We start from the raw sequence: 22,036 nt of genomic DNA, 5'->3' as shown, positions 1-22,036 counted from the left end.
ATTTTACACCATCTCCTTGCACTAAGACAAACCCAGTCAATACTGGGAAATTTTCAGCAATGACACTCCAGATCATTTGGTGTCCACTGAGTGAGGGCCTCTGCCAGTCTTAGTTGACCATGGATATTGCATCCTAGCTGTCTAGATACGCAAGCCTGGGCAGTACGATATGGAGAGCAAGCTGTTGCCCATGTAGAAAGCTCCCCCTCCCTATGCATCTGGTTTCTACTACTTTAATGAATAACAAGACTGCATTGAACTGCTTAGAACCCAGCCAGAGCTAGAGAACTTTCATTATAGGGAGAGAGTAGTTAAAGGGAGAAAATAACTAGGCTAAACATCACTGTTTAGCGTTGGCTATTTCTATCCCTCCACAGATGATGTCTGACCTGCTAAGTTCTTCTAGTATTTTGTGTTTGTTACTCTGGATTTCCAACATCTGCAGAATCCATTATGTTTATAGCGAGGCTGAAACTGCTTTTTAATCAACCAGAGGAAGATTTTTTTGACCTAAATAAAATGTTAGCAGGCTTAGATATAGGGAACTATCAAATCTATTTGAATTCGGAGACAGAACAAAACTGAGGAGAGCAAATTTTTACATGAGTTGATAGCAATTAACAGACGTGCAGTTACGGAGGATTCCCCAACAAAAATCTGAAGCTTTCGAAAGATGTTACATAAAAATAGGTCCTTCAACACACTGACTCTGCACCAACCATTAACCATGCATTTACAATAATCCTATATTAATCCTAGTTTTTTTATTCTCTCCACATTCTCAACAACTCTCCCAGGATTTACTACTCACCAACACAAAGTGGCAATTTTAGTGTGGATAATTACACAATCTACACACTTTTGGAAATCACAGGAAACCCACAAAGTCACAGAGAGAAGCTGCAAACTCAACACAGACGGCATCCGAGATCAAGATGGAACCTGGATTCCCTTGCACTGTGAGGCAGCGGCTCTACCTGCTGTTCTATAGAACTGCCTTCAATGCGACCTGGAACTGACTCACTAAGATCGTGAAGAGAGAAGCTTTCATCATACTTAAATGTACTCACACTTGGGCAACCAGAAATAACAGAAAATCCCCGAAACACAGCTGTTTAGGCAGCATCTGTGGAATGGGGAGTTAATGTTTCAGCGGAACTGGGAATGGAAGAAAATAAGTCAGTTTCAAGTTGGATAGGGTGCTGGGGAAGGATAGACAGGAAATAGCTTGAATAGAGTTTAAAGACACTGACAGGGTAAGGACAAGATTATCATGGGTTTAAGTTGTAGAGGTCACCTGGTTGTTGGATTAACAAAGGCAGAGAGTGAGAAAGAATAACAATAAATGCTATGGAATGTCTTAATCAGGTGCAAGTACTAATCTCCTGCATGGGCCCTCAAATTTGTCCCAGTATGACTCGGAGTCCACTTGACCCACATGTTCAGGAACGTATGCGGCTTTCAGCATTACCTAAAAAAAAGCTCTGAATTATCAGAAATGAGGAAGGATAGTTTCATGAGAACAAAACGTTCCTGCAATGGAATTACATGGGTGGTTGTAAAAGAAAATGTTAGAATATTGCTGATAATCAAATAGCTGGTAGCTTTAAGGGCAGGACTGTAATGCAAAATTTAAATTTGTTGAGAAAAGGGCTGATTGTGTTAATATTTCAAATGATTTTCATTGTCTTCATTTTTCCATAAACACAACGCGCTGCTGATCTATCTGCACCAACTGTTCCACCGACTGTCATTCACAAAAGCCAGTGGTGCACCATTCACACTGAATCAGCAGCTATCACTCATATGCGACTTGCAATATCGCACACAGTGCGCTTGGACACAAAGAGTTACCAAAACTCCTATACTTAGATGTTGATAGTGGACTGATGTGACATTGAAGTCTCAGTTCTTCCAGTAACCATTTATCATCAAACTTATATTTTGATGAGGCATACAGCAGTGGGCTAATTTCAAGTCACAGAGCCATACAGCATGGAAGCAGATCATGCAGCCCACTGCGCCCTTTCTGACTAGTGAGCATAAATCCATATTATTCCCATTTTCCAGTACTTGCGCCGAAGTCTTCAATGCCGACACAATTCCAGTGCTCATCTAGTGTTCTGCTTCTGACACCTTCTCAAGCAGCACATTCTAGGTATTCATCACCCTCTGGGTAAAAACCTTTTACGGGGCTAATCATCTACACTCTTTTTGTCACTGACTTAAAGCCTATATTGTCTCCTCATAAAGGGAAAAGGGACTTGTTGAAGAAACAATTTTTTAAAATCACATAATACTTTGAAAATGATTTGTGGTATTTCAGTTGGCCGTACATTACTGTAAATTGGTTTCATTTGTTCAAATTGTTAAGCACTCCAAGATCCATATCGGGTACATCAATCTGAATGAATTTTCAATTTGGAAGGATGAACTCACCTGGTCTTGAAATAAAGCACCACCAAAGGCCCAGATTGTGGCAAAAATGAAATAGAGTTCATAGAGTTCCTTGGGGGAGTCTGCAGGTGTATTTTCTTTAGTCAGCAAACACTCCAGCAAATAGCAAAGCATCTGGACCATGCTCTGTTCTGGAACGGGGATGATCTTCTTAAACCTGCAGATATCAGTTGAATAATAATAATAATAAATTAATAATAACTGCAGCAGCTTACCCACCATCAAGGAAATTCAGTGCCTATAAAAAGTATTCAACCCCTTGGAAATTTTTATGTTTTATTGTTTTACAACATTAAATCACAGTGGATTTAATTTGTTTTTTTTTTGACATTGATCAACAGAAGAGACTCTTTCATGTCAAAGTGAAAACAGGTTTCTACAAATTGGCCAAAATTTATTACAAAGATTATTAAACACAAAATAATTGATTGCATATTTAACCACCCCCTTCAAGTTGGTATTTTGTAGATGCACCTTTGGCAGTAATTACAACCTTGAGTTTCTGTGGATCAGTCTCCATCAGCTTGCACATCAGGTAACTGCAATTTCCCCCCATTCATCTTTACAAAACTGCTCAAGCTCTGTCAGATTTCATGGGGATCATGAGGAAATAGCCCTTTCCAAGTCCAGCCACAAATTCTCAATTCGATTGAGGACTCTGACTTGGCCACTCCAGAGATTAACTTTGTTGTTTTTAAGCCTTTCCTGTGTAGCTTTGGCTTTATGCTTGGGGTCATCATTGCCTGGAAACAAATCTTCTCCCAGGTTGTAGTTCTCTTGCAGACTGCATCAGGTTTTCCACCAAGATTTCCCTGCATTGTACTGCATTCATTTTACCCCTTACCTTCGCAAGACTTCCACTAATATTGAGTAATATTGTAAATCTATTGTATGATAAAGTATTACTTTTTGATTACGTATTTCATTACAGATTACTTGTAAGCAGTAGGTAAATGACATATGTCATTGCACCATCACCACATGTGAGCGCCTCTCTAAAAGAAAAATTAAGTAGACACATTTCATGGCTCCAGTGTTTTCCTTTTGATTGATTTCTGGAGTTACAAAACATAGTTGTGGTGAGGACGTAGCTTTTAAACAAACCTGAGGTTACTACCAACCTATTGAAACGCAGCACATTTTTACTTCTGGAGAGAGTGATGCTCGAGTTAAAAAAGGCAGAAAAAGGACAAAATTAACAATCAATGAAGGAACATAAACAATGAGTACCAAATGATATTAATAATAAGTCTTTAAAAGCACAAATAGCTGGCTTCATCAGAAAAACAGATGTGTTCAATTGCATCACAAACAACTGAATGATGTATACCAAACAAATTGAGAAGTATTATGAAGTAAAAGAGATAGCCAATGAGAAATGAGCACCAGCGTTACTGAGTTTAACAGGTGGAAAAGTTTACAGTTCGCTTAAAAGTTCAACTGCTCCAACTAAACCTGCCAAAATGAGCTTTGCTGTCATTCTGAATGTAATGCAGGAATAAGGAACTGAAACCATTGTTAATTGGAGAACACTTTAGGTTTCATAAGCGGAATCAAAAGGAATGGGAGACCATTTCAGATTACGTGACCGAATTGAAGAAATTGTCCAAGCATTCTCAGTTGAGTGATGGGCTTTATGACGCACTGAGAGATTGCTTAGTTTGTGAAATATTACAAGAAAACATTCAAAAACAGCTCTTAACTGAAGCACAACACACATTTAAAAGAGCAGTTGAAATTGCTGTATCAATGAAATCAGAGCAAGAGGCTGAGAGAGAAGGAGTAAAGGAATCTCGAAGATAAGTCATTTTTTTACTCTGCTCGGGGAAAAGAGGCTAGACTTCACAGGCGCATGACGTAGAGCGCCAAAGTTTAAAAAGGAGCAGAATTTTCAACGGTCTTTTTTTTTAATTGGAGCAAGAGGCTGAGAGCAGAGGAGTAAAGGAATCTCGGAGGTAAGTCGGTTTTTTACACTGCTCAGGGCAAAGGGGCTAGACTGCGCAGGCGCGTGATGTAGAGCGCCAAAGGTTTAAAAAAAGACCACCATATACAGTGGGCAGCGTTGAGAGCAGGCAGCGGAGTGAGAGGGAGCAGATTGGGATGGCTTTGGCTCAACAGGCTTTGGCAAGCACAGGCAGAGGCCAGGGTAGGTTCCAGTAAGTTTTTTGTCCAGGTTGTTTAGAGTAGAAAGAATGCCAGACAGAATGTTGGAATGCTCCTCTTGCAGTATGTGGGAAGTCAGGGAGACCTCCGGTCTCCCTGACGACACCTGCGAGAAGTGCATCCAGCTGCAGCTCCTAACAAACCGCGTTAGGGAACTGCAGCAGGAGATGGATGACCTCCGAATCATTCGGGAGAATGAGGAGTTTATAAATAGTAGTTTCAAGGAGGTAGTTACGCCAAAGGAGCAGCCCACAGGTAATTGGGTTACCGTCAGGCGAGGGAAGGGGAAAGGGCAGGCAGAGCAGGGTTCCCCTGTGGCCATTCCCCTCAACAAGATTTGGATACTGTTGGGGGGGATGACTTACCTGGGACAAGCTGCGGCAGCCGGATCTCTGGCACTGAGTCTGGTTCTGCAGTGCAGAAGTGAGGGTGGAAGAAAAGGAGAGTGGAAGTGATAGGGGACTCGATAGTTCGAGGTACAGAAAGGAGATTCTGTGGCCGAGACAGAGACTCCCGGATGGTTTGTTGCCTCCCGGGTGCCAAGGTCAGGGATGTTTCTGGTCGCATGCACAGCATTCTGAAGTGCGAGGGTGATCAGCCAGATGTCATGGTACACATCGGTACCAATGACGTAGGAAGAAAGAGTGAGGAGGTCCTGAAGAGTGAGTATAGAGAGCTTGGTAGGAAGTTAAACAGGGTGGTAATCTCAGGACTGCTACCTGTGCTACGTGCAAGTGAGAGGAAGAATAGGATGCTCTGGTGGATTAACACATGGCTGAGGAACTGGTGCAGGAAGCAGGGTTTCAGATTTCAAGATCATTGGGACCTCTTCTGGGGCAGGTGGGACCTGTACAAGAGTGACAGGTGACACCTGAACTACAAGGGGACCAATATCTTTGCAGGGAGGTTTGTTAGTGCTATTGGGGAGGGTTTAAACTAGATATGCAGGGGGATGGGAACCAGAGTGCCAGAGCAGATAGTGGAGCGGGGGTGAAAATGAATGATGTTAAAAGTTCATGCAATGCCACAAATAGAAGAGTTGTGTGTGGTGGTAATAATCTTCTGAGGTGTGTCTATTTCAATGCAAGGAGTATTGTGAGGAAGCAGATGAGCTGAGGGCGTGGATTGGCACATGGAATTACGACATTATAGCCATTAGTGAAACTTGGCTACAGGAGGGGCAGGGCTGGCAGCTTAATGTTCCAGGGTTCCGATGTTTCAGACGTGATAGAGGCAGAGGAATGAAGGGTGGGGGGGGGGGGGTTGGCATTGCTGGTCAGGGAAAATGTTACAGCAGTGCTCGGGCAGGACAGATTAGAGGGGGTGTCTACTGAGGCCACATGGGTGGAGCTGAGAAACAGGAAAGGTATGACCACATTAATGGGGTTGTATTATAGACTACCCAATAGTCAGTGAGAATTGGAGGAGCAAATCTGCAGAGAGATAGCAAACAACTGCAGGAAACATAAAGTTGTGATAGTAGGGGATTTTAATTTTCCACATATTGATTGGGACTCCCATACTGTTAAAGGTCTAGAAGGGTTAGAGTTTGTAAAATGTGTTCAGGAAAGTTTTCTAAATCAATATAAAGAAGTACCAACTAGAGGGGATGCAATATTAGATCTCCTATTAGGAAATGAGTTAGGACAAGTGACAGAAGTATGTGTAGGGGAACACTTTAGTTCCAGTGATCATAACACCATTAGTTTCAACTTGATCATGGATAAAGATAGATTTGTTCCTCAGGTTGAGGTTCTAAACTGGAAAAAGGCCAAATTTGAAGAAATGAGAAAGGATCTAAAAAGCATGGATTGGGACAGGTTGTTCTCTGGCAAGGATGTGATTGGTAAGTGGAAGGCCATCAAAGGAGAAATTTTGAGCGTGCTGAGTTTGTATGTTCCTATCAGGATTAAAGGCAAAGTGAATAAGAATAAGGAACCTTGGTTCTCAAGGGATATTGCAACTCTGATAAAGAAGAAGAGAGAGATGTATGACATGCATAGGAAATAGGGAACAAATAAGGTGCTTGAGGAGTATAAAAGTGCAAAAAAAAACTTAAGAAAGAAATTAGGAGGGCTAAAAGAAGCATGAGGTTGCTTTGGCAGTCAAGGTGAAGGATAATCCAAAGAGCTTCTACAGCTATATTAGAGCAAAAGGATAGTAAGGGATAAAATTGGTCCTCTTGAAGATCAGAGTGGTCAGCTATGTATGGAACCAAAAGAAATGGGGAAGATCTTAAATGGATTTTTTGTGTCTGTATTTACTAAGGAAACTGGCATGGAGTCAACGGAAATAAGGCAAACAAGTAGTGAGGTCATGGACCTTATACAGATTGAAGAGGAAGAGGTGCTTGCTATCTTGAGGCAAATCAGAGTAGATAAATCCCCAGAACCTGACAGGGTATTCCCTCAGACCTTGAAGGAGACTAGTGTTGAAATTATAGGGGCCCTGGAAGATATAATTAAAATGCCGGTATCTACGGGTGAATAGCTCATGTTGTTCCGTTGTTTAAAAAAGCCTCTAAAAGTAATCCGGGAAATTATAGGCCAGTAAGTTTGATGTCGGTAGTAGGTAAATTATTGGAAGGAGTACTAAGAGATAGGATCTACAAGTATTTGGATAGACAGGGACTTATTAGGGAGAGTCAACATGGCTTTGTGCAAGGTAGGTCATGTTTAACAAATCTATTAGAGTTTTTCGAGGAGGTTACCAGTAAAGTGGATGAAGGTAAGTCAGTGGATGTTGTCTACATGGACTTCTGTAAGGCCTTTGACAAGGTCCTGCATAGGAGGTTAGTTAGGGAGATTCAGTCACTAGGTATACATGGAGAGGTAGTAAATGGATTAGACATTAGGTCAATGGAAGAAGCCAGAGAGTGGTAGTGGAGGATTGGTTCTCTGAGTGGAGGCCTGTGACTAGTGGTGTGCCACTATTAGCCAAGAAGAATGGCCTTGTCAAGATCTGTCAAGATTAATGTCACCATCAACCCAATACTGAGAGTAGGTCAATACCGTCTGCCCAGGATAGAGGGTATCTATACAAACCTTTCTGGAAGGAAATGCTTCAGCAAAGTGGACCTAGGTGAGGCACATAGAAATGGAAAAAGAACACAAAGTCCTTCTCACCGTAAACACTCACAAATGACTTTATTGCTAGAATAGGCTTATTTTTAGAGTAGCATCTGCACCTACACTCTGCCAGATAGCTATGGACCAGATGCTGCAAGGCTGCCCAGACACTCAGTGCTAACTGAATGACATCATTGTTACCATAAGGATGACAAAGAACATCTCCAAAATCTCAAGACAATGTTAATAAGATTAGAAGATTATGGACGCAAACCGCAATGCAACAAGTGTGAATTCTTTAAACCAACAGTCACTTACTGTGGTCACACTATTGACACACAAGGATTAGAGAAATGTGTTGAGAAAATTCATAGCCTTTGCATTACATTCCCTTATTGCTGTAGAGAAAAGTTACACACAAATTACAGACAGGCCTTGAGTCTGGTTTGGGGTGAATTCAAGATGACAGCTAATCATGGAAATGCTGATGAATTTACCATTGGAAAAGGAAATACCTGAAAATTTACAAATGTGGACACTCTTCTTGTCATATTCTCCCTAATGCAAATCATAGGTCTCCCTATTGCAGCTGTGGTGATCCAAAGGGAAACTAGAAAAGACCCCACACTGTCTCAGGTCTACATGGTAACCCAAAATGGCAGGAATGTGCAACAGATATTCCAGTTCCATCCTTTTTACTTGCGCTGGGATGAATTTGCCCTTGACAGGGGTTGCCTTATGTCGGGATTGAGAGTTGTTGTACTATTCAAGCTGACAGCTAAACTGTTGGAGGAACGATACGTTGCTCATCTAGGTGTGGTGAAATTGAAAGTGTGAGCTTGAAGTTTTGTCTGGTGGCCTGGAATAGACCAGCAGATCGCGCAGATTGCCATACACTATTCAGGATACCTACACATCCAGAAGGTGCCAAGAGAAGTGTCACTCCATCCCTGAGAATGGCCAGCATCTCCCTGGCAGAGGATTCATGTAGATTTTGCTGGACCACTTATGGGCACAAATTTCTTTGTAGTACTGAATACAGGTACAAAGTAGCCAGAAGTGTTCCCAATCGCCTCCACCAGAGCCTCACACACTGTTGATGTGTTGAGAAGTTTCTTCTCAAGGACTGGTGTTCCAGAACACTAAGTCAGTGATAATGGACAACACTATGTTGTGGAACAGCTTCTGTCAACGCCGAAAATGAATGAATTAAGACATATTACATCTGCACCCTACCACCCAGCAACAAATAGCTTGTTGGAGAGGTTTGCCCAGGGTCTAAAGAATGCACTGCGAGCAACATCAGCAAAACACACTACACTGAATAAGAAACTCGCCAATTTCCTCTTTCCATATTACAATGCAACACACTCTACAACCAACCTGGGTCACCCCTTGCACTCAAACCTTAGATCTCCTCAAACCAAATTTCAGAAGGGGTATGCAAGGCAAACAGTTGAGACAAATTGAGGGCTCCTCAGACAAGGAGGTTTGATATTTCACTCTTGGACAAACAGTCCTCGCGAGGTACTACAGAAATGATTAAAAGTGGCTACTTGTAAAGATTAAGGACAGAACTGGACCTCCAACACAGTGGAGATTGTGCCTGATGTCATCTGGAGATGCCACATCGATCAGCTGAGAAGAGCAGCCAATTGTTAGAGAAGAAAGGTGTCCAGAGCTGTCAGAACCACTTCTACTACAGAGAAGACCCCAGAACCTGATATCGTTTCACAACCACAAGTCCCACAGGACAAGCAGAGTAACCCCACCTTGGCAGGAAAGACATTATCCCACAGGAGAAAGAAATCCTCCATGCTGAGTAAATCTTAAAGTCTGAATGGGAAAATTTAAAAATTTGCGATGCTGTGCATTTCTATATAGTAGGTGTATTATATAGTATATATAAGATATCTAGAGAGCAATACATTAAATACTTGAGTTGAGATGCATTCTAAATTGAGTTGAAGTTTATAGCTAAGCAGGGAGGAGTGCTGTGTATTTAATATATCAGTAATATTTGAGTAATTTAAAAATCATTGCATTGATTAAGCATTATTTCTTTGTTTACTTAATTCATTACAGGTTATATGGAAGAAGTTCATGAATGGCATATGTCATAATGCCACCATGTCCTATATGAGCACCTCACTAAAAAAATGGAAAAGAAAAGTAGATAAGTATCACATCTCCTGTGCTTTTCTTTTGATTAGGGTCTGGAGTTATGAGACATAACACTTATCCTTTGTTTTCCTTACCTTGTCCTAAGGGTGTCCAGGCACAAAGGTAGGTACTTATCAAACAAAATGGTTAGATTTGCTTTCTCTGACTGGATCTCCCGCTTATCAATCCAGCTACTAACTGGAGGATTCCATCCAAGGTCGGCAGGGTTAATGTATAAGATCCCTAAAAATCAAACAAGATCCACATTAATCTTCACTTCCAAATATACGAGGGGTTATTGATAAGTTTGTGGCCTAAGGTAGAAGGAGTCAATTTTAGAAAACCTAGCACATTTATTTTTCGACATAGTCCCCTCCTACATTTACACACTCAGTCCAGCAGTCGTGGAGCATACGGATCTTGGACCGCCCGAAAGTGCCCACAGGAGGGGCGATTGATAAGTCCGTGGCCTAAGGTAGAAGGAGATGAGTTATACAGCTGTCGTTACATGTACGTGCAGTTCAACTCTTTGAGTGATTATGCAGAAAGCTTGAGGTTAATAACTCGTCAGGGGTGATTGATAAGTTTGTGGCCTAAGGTAGGAGTTAAGTTAGAGGGCTCTCGTTACATGCATATGCAGTTTAACTCTTTGAGTGATTTTGCAGAAAGTTTGAAGTTAATAACTCATCAGGGATGATTGATAAGTTTGTGGCCTAAGGTAGAAGGAGATCTGTATTGAAGGCGACCCATCAACAAATGTACTTAGGTCACATGCATGACAATGTTATTACATCACCTATATGCATGACTTCAATGAAAATGTACAACTAGGACTTAGCAGCTGAAAGGAACTCAGAGAAAAAAGAAGAGGAAATAGTTGAACATTTTACATTCATCTGTTTTATTGGAAATATTTTGTTTCTTACTATGGAGTTCATGACTGCCCTCTCTTGGGTTAGTTCAACTTCATATAGGCCAATTGGGCATGTTAGACACTGATTTCTACAGGATCCTTCTTACAATTAACAACTCTTTGTTGTTATCCAAATTACTTTAAAAAATCACACTGTTCAGTTCTCACTTCATTCTATCAATGACTGGTCAATCAACCAGCTTTCAGGCAGAACAACACAGAACACTTCTGTGGATAATCAGAGGTAATACTTCAGGTTGATGATCTTCTCTCAGACAAGAGGTTGTTGACCAGAAATGTTAAATCTATTTCTCTCTTCACAGATATTGCTTGACCTATTGAAGATTCCTAACATTCTCTTTTTATTTCGGGCTCCCAGTTGATGCGGTAGTTTGCATTTGTCAATAACTTCTGTGCCTGTTTTAGCAATGAAACATACCATTGGTTTACTCTCCTCAAAACCTGCTCTAAACAAATGATTTAACCAACAACCACAGTCTCAGGTACTAATAGCAACTTTCTGTAAAGTATCTATTGCACATCACATGTTAAGTGTTTTCAATTATTAAAGAAGGCTTTAAGAAGGTTTTATGCGAATAAAGTTTGTTTAAAGCAGCAAATAAAATGCTGGATGTGCAGCATTAATGGGGAAAAAGAGACAGTTTCCAGCATTTGTTTGCTCTTGTGTCTCCTCTCAGGTTTGTTTAAAACCTGACCAGTAACCACATCCAAGCGCTTTACACTAGCATTATGTACTTGGACACATTTAACCAACGTCTCTTTGCATAAAATTGTTGAGTACACAAGGATGTCCACAAACATGCAGTGCATAACTAATGGCACTTGAAAAGTCTATCCTTGCCTGCCTCCCAGCCAGGTATTTGAAAAATTGATCTTCAACAAATGATCATACCAAATGCTCCAAGCTTGGCAATACTCACATGCCTCCTCAGATCTCTTCCCACTACCCAGCTCCATAATTCCTTTAGTCACCAGCCTTCTGACCTCCTCCTCCATGTCATTCCCATAGTTATCCTCTTCAGTAATCCTCTCACCACCCTACTCAAAACTTCCCCACTGTTCATCTCTCCATCCCACCTCAATTCACTACCAAATACTCTCTCTGCATTCCCCACCCTCTGGAATGTGGTGTAATAACAGTGTCAAGACCTTTGTGTAAGGTGGAGAACAGGCCCTCAAAACACCAATGAAAGTCTTTCTGATGAAGGTGCTCCCATAAGTCTGTTGGGTAGGAAGTCTCTGGTTTTGAATGCTGTGACAATTAAGGAGAGATGATATAGTTGAAATCGGGATAGCACATGACTCAGAGAGGAACATGTAGTTGGTATTGTTCCCACTTCCCTAAAGTGCTTGACCTTCTGGATGGTCATGGGTTGCAGAGGCACTAGCCTCTATACACTATGCAATAATGGTGAAGGGAATTAACTGTTTAGAGTGGAAGGAGTACTTATCAAATGGTCTGATGTGCCCTGAATTGTGTCAGAGCTACACTCATTCAGTCAAGTATAAAGTATACCATCATATTTCTGACTTGTGCCTTGTAGATTATGGAAAGGCACAATCAGATATGTGATGGAATACTCAATACTGGCTCTACATAGCATCTGTCATACTCTTATTGTCACAGCAATTATGTGAATAGCTACTGAGTTTCCAGACAATATGACTCAGAGTGTGGAACTTGGCAACATTAATACCACTGAATGTCAAGCGTAGGTGGTTGGACCTGTTGGAGGTAGTCATAGCCTGGGAGTTCTGTGTCATGCACATTAATTGCTCCCTATCAGACCATGCCTGAATGTTGTCTAGTTCTTGCTGCATGCAGGCATGAACTGCTTCTTTTGTAGAGAGTAAATGACCATCAGCAAACAACTCCACCTGATTTAATGATAAATAAAGTTCATTGGTGAACTAACTAGATCAGGGGTCCCAACCTTTTTTGCACTGCGGACTGGTTTATTATTGACAACATTCTTGCAGACTGGCCGAACGGTGGCGGGCGGCGGGGGTGGGGTAGGGTTGCCAACGGACAAGAGTAGCAGTCAAATACGTTGTGTTTACCCCAAGAAAGACTACCATGACCATGAAGCCTTGCAAGGGCACCAGTGCACATGTGTGTACGTGCCGATTTTTTTCTACAAATCGTTTTTGGTGATTCTGTTCGGGGCAGGGGGGTGTGTTAATCACGACCGGAATATAGGTGATAAGTGACTAATACACTCAATTTTGTCTCTAAAAGGGTTTATCTAATGAATTTAATATTAAACACAGCGCATATTTTCCTCGCATGAATATAGTGATAAGTCAATTATCGGGGAGGACAGGGGAGCTTGAAGTAAGTGTTGAATGAACTTCCAGTAGAAGTGGTAGAGGCAGGTTCGATATTATCATTTTTTAAAAAAATTGGATAGGTATATGGACAGGAAAGGAATGGAGGGTTATGGGCTGAATGCAGATCTGTGGGACTAGGTGAGAGTAGCATTCGGCACAGACTGGAAGGGCAGAGATGGCTTGTTTCCATGTTGTAATTGTTATATGGTTATACAGTACAAGTCACTTATAAGTCAATAGCATCATAACATTTTAAGTAACATTTGGATATTAAACACACAGCACATATTTTCCCCTTATGAACATATAAAATCATTGCAACACAACAATATCGCTGAATCAGTGGGAGCCCTGGGCTTGTTTCCCTGCAATGAGATGGTGCCATTGAAGGGTGATGGGAGACAGCGATACTCGAAGGGGGTTCCTTATGTCCAGTCTATTCCGCAATTTAGTTTTCGTTGCATTCATTGCAGGGATATGTTGGAAATGGAAGCAACATTTTCAGTGCTTTTGTGGCTACCTCAGGATATTTAGCCTTGACTTTGATTCAGAATGCCGACAGAGATGTTATGTCAAACGTACTTTGCAGCCCGCCATCATTTGCAAGCTCGAGGAGTTGATCTTCTTCCTGCGCTGACATGGATGACGCGCGAGTAATGACCTCGCATGCGTAATGGCTCAACAGTGGACGTAACAGGGAATGAGGAAAGGTTTCCTCGCTGCCCAGTAGCACATGCTTTGCGGCCTGGTACCGGTCCGCGGCCCGGTGGTTGGGGACCGCTGAACTAGATAGCTGGACCTCGAACATTGCCATGTGGAACTCTTATAAAAATATACTGAAATGTGGACAATAGATTTCCAGTTAACATATCAATTTTCCTTTGTGGAAGATATGAGTTATAAAGCCACTGAGTGAGTCAGCATGACCTATTGGCCCGTCTTGTCTGTACTATCCATCAAACGTTTATCTATATTGATCCCATTTTCAGCATTCAGCACATAGCCTTCCATCCCATGATTTTTCAAACGTACATCTAAATATTTTTCTGCATGATCTGGATTTACTTGTCTTCTAAATTTCAACCACCCACTGGATAAAAAGAAAATCTTCCTCAAGTCTCCTCTGCTGATCATAATCCTGTGTCCCACAGCTCCATACAATGCTGTCAGGGGGAAAGGCCTGTCATTATCTACACAATCTCCCTTTAAATACTGCCTGTCACAATAAGGACTCACTCAACGTGCTATGGTCCAAAGAAAACAAAAGCTCAGCTTTATCCAGCCTTTTCTCTCATTGCTGAATTGCTCCATTCCAGAAAAAATCCTAGTGATCTGCTTTGCACCTTCTTCAGTACAATTTTTCAACAGTGTGGCAAACATAAATTGGACTGTTAGGTAAACTTTTCCAGAGATAAAATGGTTTGCACTTGATTAGTTCTGCTGTATAAATTAACTAAATATTATAATATTAATGGTTAATTTCATGCTCACCTGCCCTAGATACTGTAGCAGGTGTAGCAGTCCGCAAGTGACTAATTTCAAACAGAAGCCTCATAGTGGGGTTGAGAGGGATCCGTTCATTGCTGGCCAGAGTCAAAACCTAAAGTAAAGCAACAGCAAACTCAGCAAGAAAACTCTGTTTTTCCCAGATGTCAAAAGTCCACAGATGATAGCACTCAAACAACAAAGTCCTGTTTACTTTACTTCTAGAAATGCAGCATTCCAAGAGAAAAATTATGAAAAAAATCAATGAAAGCCTGAAGAATTAGGTGAATGGAAAAGCTTGAAGGCAAAGTTATGGCCAAAAGGATGTTTTTTAGGAAGTTTTGCAAAAGCAAGAATACTATCAGAGAAAGAGTTTCCAATAACATATTAATGACAGGCAGAGGAAGTAATGTGAAGATTGACAGATGCCAGCAGAGCAAGATCAAGCAGATCATGAAATTTATTGACAATGGACGAACAAGATCAAAAACTGGTATGATAGTAATAATGTGATTTTTGATATCAATTAATGGGAGAATTAATGGAAGTGATTAGTTTTAATGATGAAAATAGGAAATTGTTTCCAGTGCAGAAGGATCAGTAGCTACATGACATACAGTACTTTTAAAGCATATAGTAAAAAAGTTACATCTGAAAGCACCAGTTGGAAGTCACTTCGGCGATGATGTCCAAAGGAACTAAATTAATATTTAGAAGAAGAAAGTTTGCAGGGCTTAGAGGAGAAGGGAGAAGTGATTGGGAAAAATAGATCCTTACAAAACAAGAAAATGCAGAAATAAAGAGCCGAACAATAACTTCTGAGCTCATCGTACTATTGCTTACCTGTTGAAAACTGTGGCTCCTGGAAGTCTTAACGATTGACAGATAATTAATGACAGCAGTCATAGAGATAAAAACAACTGCCTCTATTGAGTTTAGAAGATAAGTAGAGTGTGAAAACTTTATCAAAATTGCTTGCAAACGTGCAAAGTTTCATTCCAGCCTTGTAGAGGAATTTATTTAATGAGATACAACTTTAATTTAAACAGAGCCTTAAAGGCAAATTGCCACTGATAGCGTCTAACAGTTCAAAATATTTACCAGGCAGAAAGTAAGCTTATTTTAATATTGAAAACTAGTTGTAAGCAAATTTATACTGAAATTCAAAGCAATAAGTGCATTTAGGCAGTCCTGAAGAAGGGTCTCAGCCTGAAACGTCAACTGTTTATTCATTTCCATAGAGGCTGCCTGGTCTGCTGAGTTCCTCCAGCATTTTGTATGTGTTGCTTAGGCAACTGTATATTCATTATCTGTTCCATGCCCAATTGGGGGTTTTGACCTGAGTATGTTAGTATTTCCAAAACAGTGTATTTGTGGAAAAATATGAACAACATGGTTGCAAAAGGGGTAATGATTAAGGATTCATGTATATCCTTGCTACAGTACTGCCAAATCTATCGAGAACTTATAACCACTCGAATGAATTGAACCTTGTGCGGTTAGGGTTGCGTCTGCTTTTTGTCATTGGCTTTGCCTGTCTGCAACTGACCTCTACGTGTCCTAGCAATGGTCAAGTTACTGAAGGAAAAGAAGAAACTACAGCATAAGGATTTGTAGGAAGGAAGTTGAATCAGTTTTGTTGGAGAGCATGGTGCTTCCCTATTTACATCACATTGCTCACTTAAATGGTGATTCTAGTTAGATAAATTGAAAAAAAATTAAATTGTCCTTCAGCATAACCTCACATGAGGGCTGTAGTTCTCCCAGTAAATGTCAGCCTAGTATCTATAATGGGCCTTTATAATTTATATAACCATTATGGCAATTTGTGTATCAGGATGATTTAAGTTAATTATGCAGCAGCTTTTTTTCAGAAAAGTTAACCTATTATTAATCATTTTTTCCTGTATTTGTTCTTCAAGCACCGGTTCAGTTGGGGATGCAGATATTGACTTACCTTATTATCATCCATGACAGTGTTTAGAGATTCGATCCACATAGGATCAATGTCACCATCTAGCACGATCCACTTAGGACCATCATGGGTGATGTTTGCTAGTTCACGCATAATATTTGAAAATAGCCCTAAGAATTTAACAGAAAAGAAACCATTTACATTTGACATACAGACAATTCAGAGAGATGCATGGGGATAAAAATAACATCACCAGCTAGCCCTGAATTCAAGTAGTTTTCGACATACAGCAATTTTAACTTTTAATCTTCTCTCCTTGCTAAAAAGAATTTTACTCAACAAGTGAAAGCAACACTCCACGGTAGCATTTGATACAGCTTACACATGCAAACATGGATAACCTATGTATGTACCTATTTAACAACAGATTTTTGTAATAATTCTTGGATCAAAGCTCATGTTTTAATACAGAAGGTTGTTTTGTACTTTGAATGCCCAAATACTTGTTCACTCATTTGATTCTACTAAGGCATGAGCTCATTTACATGGTTGTAACTGAATAGAACCATTTTAAGAAACTGTTACACACCATCTTTCCATTCTCTGGTTGCTGGGTTGATGATTCCAAAGAGCTCATCATTGGTGACAGCCTTGGGATTAAGATCCGCCCAGACTGGTCGTCGTTTCATGTTCTGGTAAGTCTTGAACAAGGATTTCAGGACCTGAGTTTTGCCAGTTCCAGCATTTCCCACAACAAACACAGAATGCCTCACTTCAAGCATCTCTTCCAATTGAACAACCTGCAAAAATGTAAATATCAATAATGAGCCAAGAAACAAAGATCATATATACTGATAATAGTTTATCACATTTTATCAAAGATGTTTTACATCTGATAGGTATTACAATTCAACAATATTTGTTACACAAAGCAATCAGTTCAGACACAAGACCCCAAAACAGTCAATCAAGGAAACAATGGTCAAGTATTCACTTCTCGACAAATCCACCACATCTAACAGTGCTGAAAGGTTGGACTGATGCACAATCCCAACATGCACCACTACAAAAGCTATTAGTATAGGCATCCGTTAGTCTCGTGAGACCATGGATTTGCGCCTTGGAAGGTTTCCAGGGCACAGGCCTGGGCAAGGTTGTATGGAAGACCTGCAGTTGCCCATGTTGCAAGTCTCCCCTCTCGACGCCACCAATGTTGTCCAAGGGAAGGGCATTAGGACCCATACAGCTTGGCACCGGTGTCTTCACAGAGCAATGTGTGGTTAAGTGCCTTGCTCAAGGACACAACACACTGCCTTATCCAAGGCTCAAACCAGTGACCTTCAGATCACTAGACGAACGCCTTAACCACTTTGCCACGCGCCAACAAAAGCTTATAGAATGTTGGGCTATATAATGCACTCATTGGAATTCAAGTCAAGAGACATTCTCCTTAAGCTGCATAATGCACTTGTGACGCCACACCTTGAATACTGTGTACAATTTTGGTCTCCATATTGTGTGAAGGATGTGAAGCCACGAGAGAGAGACCAGAGAAGGGCAACTAGACACTCATTCCAGGTCTCCAGGGCATGAGCTATGAAGAAAGAGTGAATGAATTAAATCATTTTAGCATAAGTAGACATAGAATTGGAGGAGACATCATAGAACTGTTCAAAATTATTAAGGGTACAAGAAAAGTAGTTGCTAGCTGCTACTTCAAAATTAATGCATCATCAAGGACACAGGGCCATAGGTGGAGACTGTTTAAGGGGAGATTTCAGACTTAAATCAGGAAGCATTTCTTTACACAGTGACTTGTGGACACAACAAGTAGTTGTGTTGTTGATAATAGTACCTTTGGGACTTTCAAATCAAAACTCGATAGTTATTTCAACACACTCTGTGAATAGGAATTTGGCAAGCTTTGTTGGGCTGAATGGCCTGTTCTTGTCAAAAAACTTCCTAATGTTCTCACAAACAAGAGAAAATCTGCTGATGCTGGAAATCCAAGCAACACCCACAAAATGCTGGAGGAATTCAGCAGGCCAGGCAGCATCCATGGAAAAAAGTACAGTCAACATTTTGGGCCGAGACCCTTCGGCAGTATTCTATGCTTCTATAACAAACAACACACACAAAATGCTGGAGGAACTCAGCAGGCCATGCAGCATCTATGGAAAATTTTGGATGCTGCTTGTATTCAACCCTTGTCTCCATACATGGTTATCTTACTCCTGTGCTCAGTGGAGAGTCTTACAGAAGAACAGGATATCAGATGTACCAGCACCACTCTCCAGCTTACCACTCACTTCCATTTTTGAATGCAAAGAGACTGAAGTTGGAGAGCAACTAACCCGAGAGAACATCAACAGCAGTCCTCTGGAACTGCATACCAGAGCCAAATACAGTTAGGCCCTTTATTTGAACCCAATCCACTATCCTTTCCTTGTCACATGTTGGGCCTCGATCCATAAGATCGACTATCTCTCTGCCTCCAAATACACTGCTTGACCTGCTAAGTTCCTCCACAGATCTCATTGTTGCTCTAGATTACTGCATCTGCAGTCACTTGTGTCACTATTCTATTCTGATCAATGAACTTTCAGCTACTAATTTCAGTTGGAACTGTGAAAAAATAATCTTAAGGCTAAACAAAATTAAACCAAAAATCTGTCACTTACTTTTAAAATGAAATTGTCTTCAGGCTGCAGTTTAAGGTCTACAACAGACTGCTTCACATGCCCTTCAAACTGAAGATTTCTCTTTCGAGGGACATCCAGTGCAGGGAAGAGATCGCTGATCAGACCCATGAAAATAGGCACGTCATCAGTGACTATCTTCGGTATGTTAAAATCCCGAAGGGCCCTCATCAGGACCTGGTCTTCAGGGCGTTCTGGGTCACCTCTTTTCAGTGAACCAGCCACAACAAGCACAGATTTGATAGCACGAAGTCCCCAGTCATAGTGATCCTAGCAAAAGACAATGGTGAGGCTAAGCAAAGCACGCACTTGATTTAAAAAAAAGCAATGACAGGATCCAACAAAGAGGCAGTTATTGTCCTCTGAGCAAACAGTGTTCTGGAAGAGCTTTACCTTCTTTATTCAATAGACAATAGGTGCAGGAGTAGGCCATTCAGCCCTTCGAGCCAGCACCACCATTCACTGTGATCATGGCTGATCATCCACAATCAGTACCCTTTTCCTGCCTTCTCCCCAGATCCCTTCACTCTGCTATCTTTAAGAGCTCTATCTAACTCTTTCTTGAAAGAATCCAGAAAATTGGCCTCCACTGCCTTCTGAGACAGAGCATTCCACAGAACCACAACCTTCTGCGTGAAAAAGTTTTTCCTCAACTCTGTTGTAAATTGTCTACCCCTTATGCTTAAACTGTGGCTTCTGGTTCTGGACTCCCCCAACATCGGGAACATGTTTCCTACCTCTAGCGTGTCCAATTCCTTAATAATCTTATATGTTTCAATCAGATCCCCTCTCATTCTTCTAAATTCCAGTGTATACAACCCCAGTCACTCCAATCTTTCAACATATGACAGTCCCGCCATCCCGGGAATTAACCTCGTGAACCTACGCTGCACTCCCTCAATAGCTAAAGTGTCCTTCCTCAAATTTGGAGACCAAATCTGTACACAATACTCCAGGTGTGGTCTCACCAGGGCCCTGTACAACTGCAGAAGGACCTCTTTGCTCCTATACTCAACTCGCCTTGTTATGAAGGCCAACATGCTATTAGCTTTCTTCACTGCCTGCTGTACCTGCATGCTTACTTTCAGTGACTGATGAACAAGGACACCTATTCATGGTGGAGAACAACTCAAATTTACTTGAAACAATAACTTAAAAACTATTCAAATAATCGAGTTCTCAAAGAAACCTGCTAATTATAACTAGACTACCTAAAATATTTTTAAGAAATCGTTCCTTAATTGTTTACAAGTTGGAATGACAATTCATGATACTTGCAACTACGACATTTATACAAAAGTTTTTGTCCATTATTTTAATAAAGAGGTTCACCAATGTATATAAAACATTTGAAATGCAGAACAACTCCTGAACATAGCAAATGAATTTCATGCAAACACACAAAACCATTTCACCCCAGTGGGGAAACAGTTCTAGGGAGGAATTTATTGGCTTTCACCTATAATTTCTATGCTTCAGCGCCACTTTAATCATGAAAATCTTTTCTACATCGTAATTTTATTAGAGTTAAAGCTAAGCCTGTCTTTTGAATTGTTGATCTCATCAATAACAGATTACATTTGCTTTTGGGATTTCTTTTAAGTGGTACAACATCAGTGAAACTAAAATCAATAATAATAAATGTAAAAATATGTCATATAATTCTCAGGTGTGCAGGGGTGGCAGGCAGCATAATCAATACCTGCTTTCATTAGTATAAGTCTCTTGGTATTCTCGCACCTTATTACTGTGAATTAGTATTAGTGAAGACTCAATTATACTTGTGCAATTCAAGCAGGTTCAAGAACTACACAGCCAGGGGAAAATCCCATCAGTACAATTGGCACAAAATGCATTTGCTTCACAAGAATATCTAAGGATATTCAATGAGAACAGTTTTAAAGCCCTTATTGATTTTTGAAGAAACATTCCTTCATGAAAATTCTCTTGTTGTTACAAGGGATTTAGTTTAGACATAGGGCGATCCTGACTCAGCAATAGCAAGCAGTCTGAATGCTTTAATTAGGCCTGTATAAAAACATGAAACCTCTCATATTAGATGTTCCAATTAAGAGGCCCTCCTGGTCTCCAGACGTTATACAGGTGGGAAATATTTCAAGAAAACAATTAAATGTCTATTCCGTGAAGAGATTGCTACTGTATGCTATTTAGCTTCATTTTCTGCTAGGTTTCGATAACTTCCAGTTGCCAATGGCGGAGGAGGATGGTGGGTGTCCTGGAGGTGGCATTAAAAATTACATTTCATTTGAACAGTATCAATTGTAAAGACGATAGAAGTTTCCAGAGAGCTGATAAAGATTCCAAAAGGCATTAGACTAAATAACTGCAGCATTCCAAGTCATAACATGGTTACAGTGTGACAGGGAGGTGCATCCCTATTTCCATAATAAGAATTGTGTATAATGTGATTAATGGACGAGCTGGAAATAAGGCAATAATGATTGGGAAATCTGTACTTCAGAGTCAACTGCAGCCTGTTCTATAATATCATGAATTTCTACCGTGCAAGGTTTCTTAGGAATGTCACAGTTGCAATTTAGCAAGACAGGCTGCACATATTAAATATAGTCCAAATTCTGAATGAGATAATATAGTTATGTTTGATTTTTGTGCATAGGATGCTCTTGCTGTAACAGCATTATCACTGTGTCAGGAATTGGAGAAATAGTCCCAATGATTATCAACTTTCTTTGCATAATATATACACCAAATCACAATTACAACATGTAAGCTAAGAGCCACACACTGAGATCTGCAATAAGCATTCACAAAATCAGTTAAGGTAAAAAGAAGTAACATA

At 40.5% G+C, this 22,036-nt stretch overlaps 1 protein-coding gene across 1 annotated transcript in view; it reads right to left on the bottom strand.

Annotated features, from left to right (window-relative positions):
- Positions 1-22,036, bottom strand: part of dnah9 (dynein, axonemal, heavy chain 9) — a 586,329-nt gene that overhangs the window by 385,928 nt on the left and 178,365 nt on the right. Inside the window, exons 31-36 of the mRNA XM_072242702.1 lie at positions 19,198-19,485; positions 17,106-17,316; positions 16,559-16,686; positions 14,608-14,716; positions 9,947-10,094; positions 2,440-2,614 (exon numbers count right to left, since the gene is read on the bottom strand). Coding sequence (XP_072098803.1) covers positions 2,440-2,614; positions 9,947-10,094; positions 14,608-14,716; positions 16,559-16,686; positions 17,106-17,316; positions 19,198-19,485 — 1,059 coding nt within the window. The remainder of the gene's footprint in view (positions 1-2,439; positions 2,615-9,946; positions 10,095-14,607; positions 14,717-16,558; positions 16,687-17,105; positions 17,317-19,197; positions 19,486-22,036) is intronic.

This window comes from Mobula birostris, chromosome 24 (assembly GCF_030028105.1).
Source record: "Mobula birostris isolate sMobBir1 chromosome 24, sMobBir1.hap1, whole genome shotgun sequence".
Taxonomy (NCBI): Eukaryota; Metazoa; Chordata; class Chondrichthyes; order Myliobatiformes; family Myliobatidae; genus Mobula; species Mobula birostris.
The sequence above is the reverse complement of the archived record's forward strand: the minus strand, read 5'-3'. Positions and strand labels throughout refer to the sequence as shown.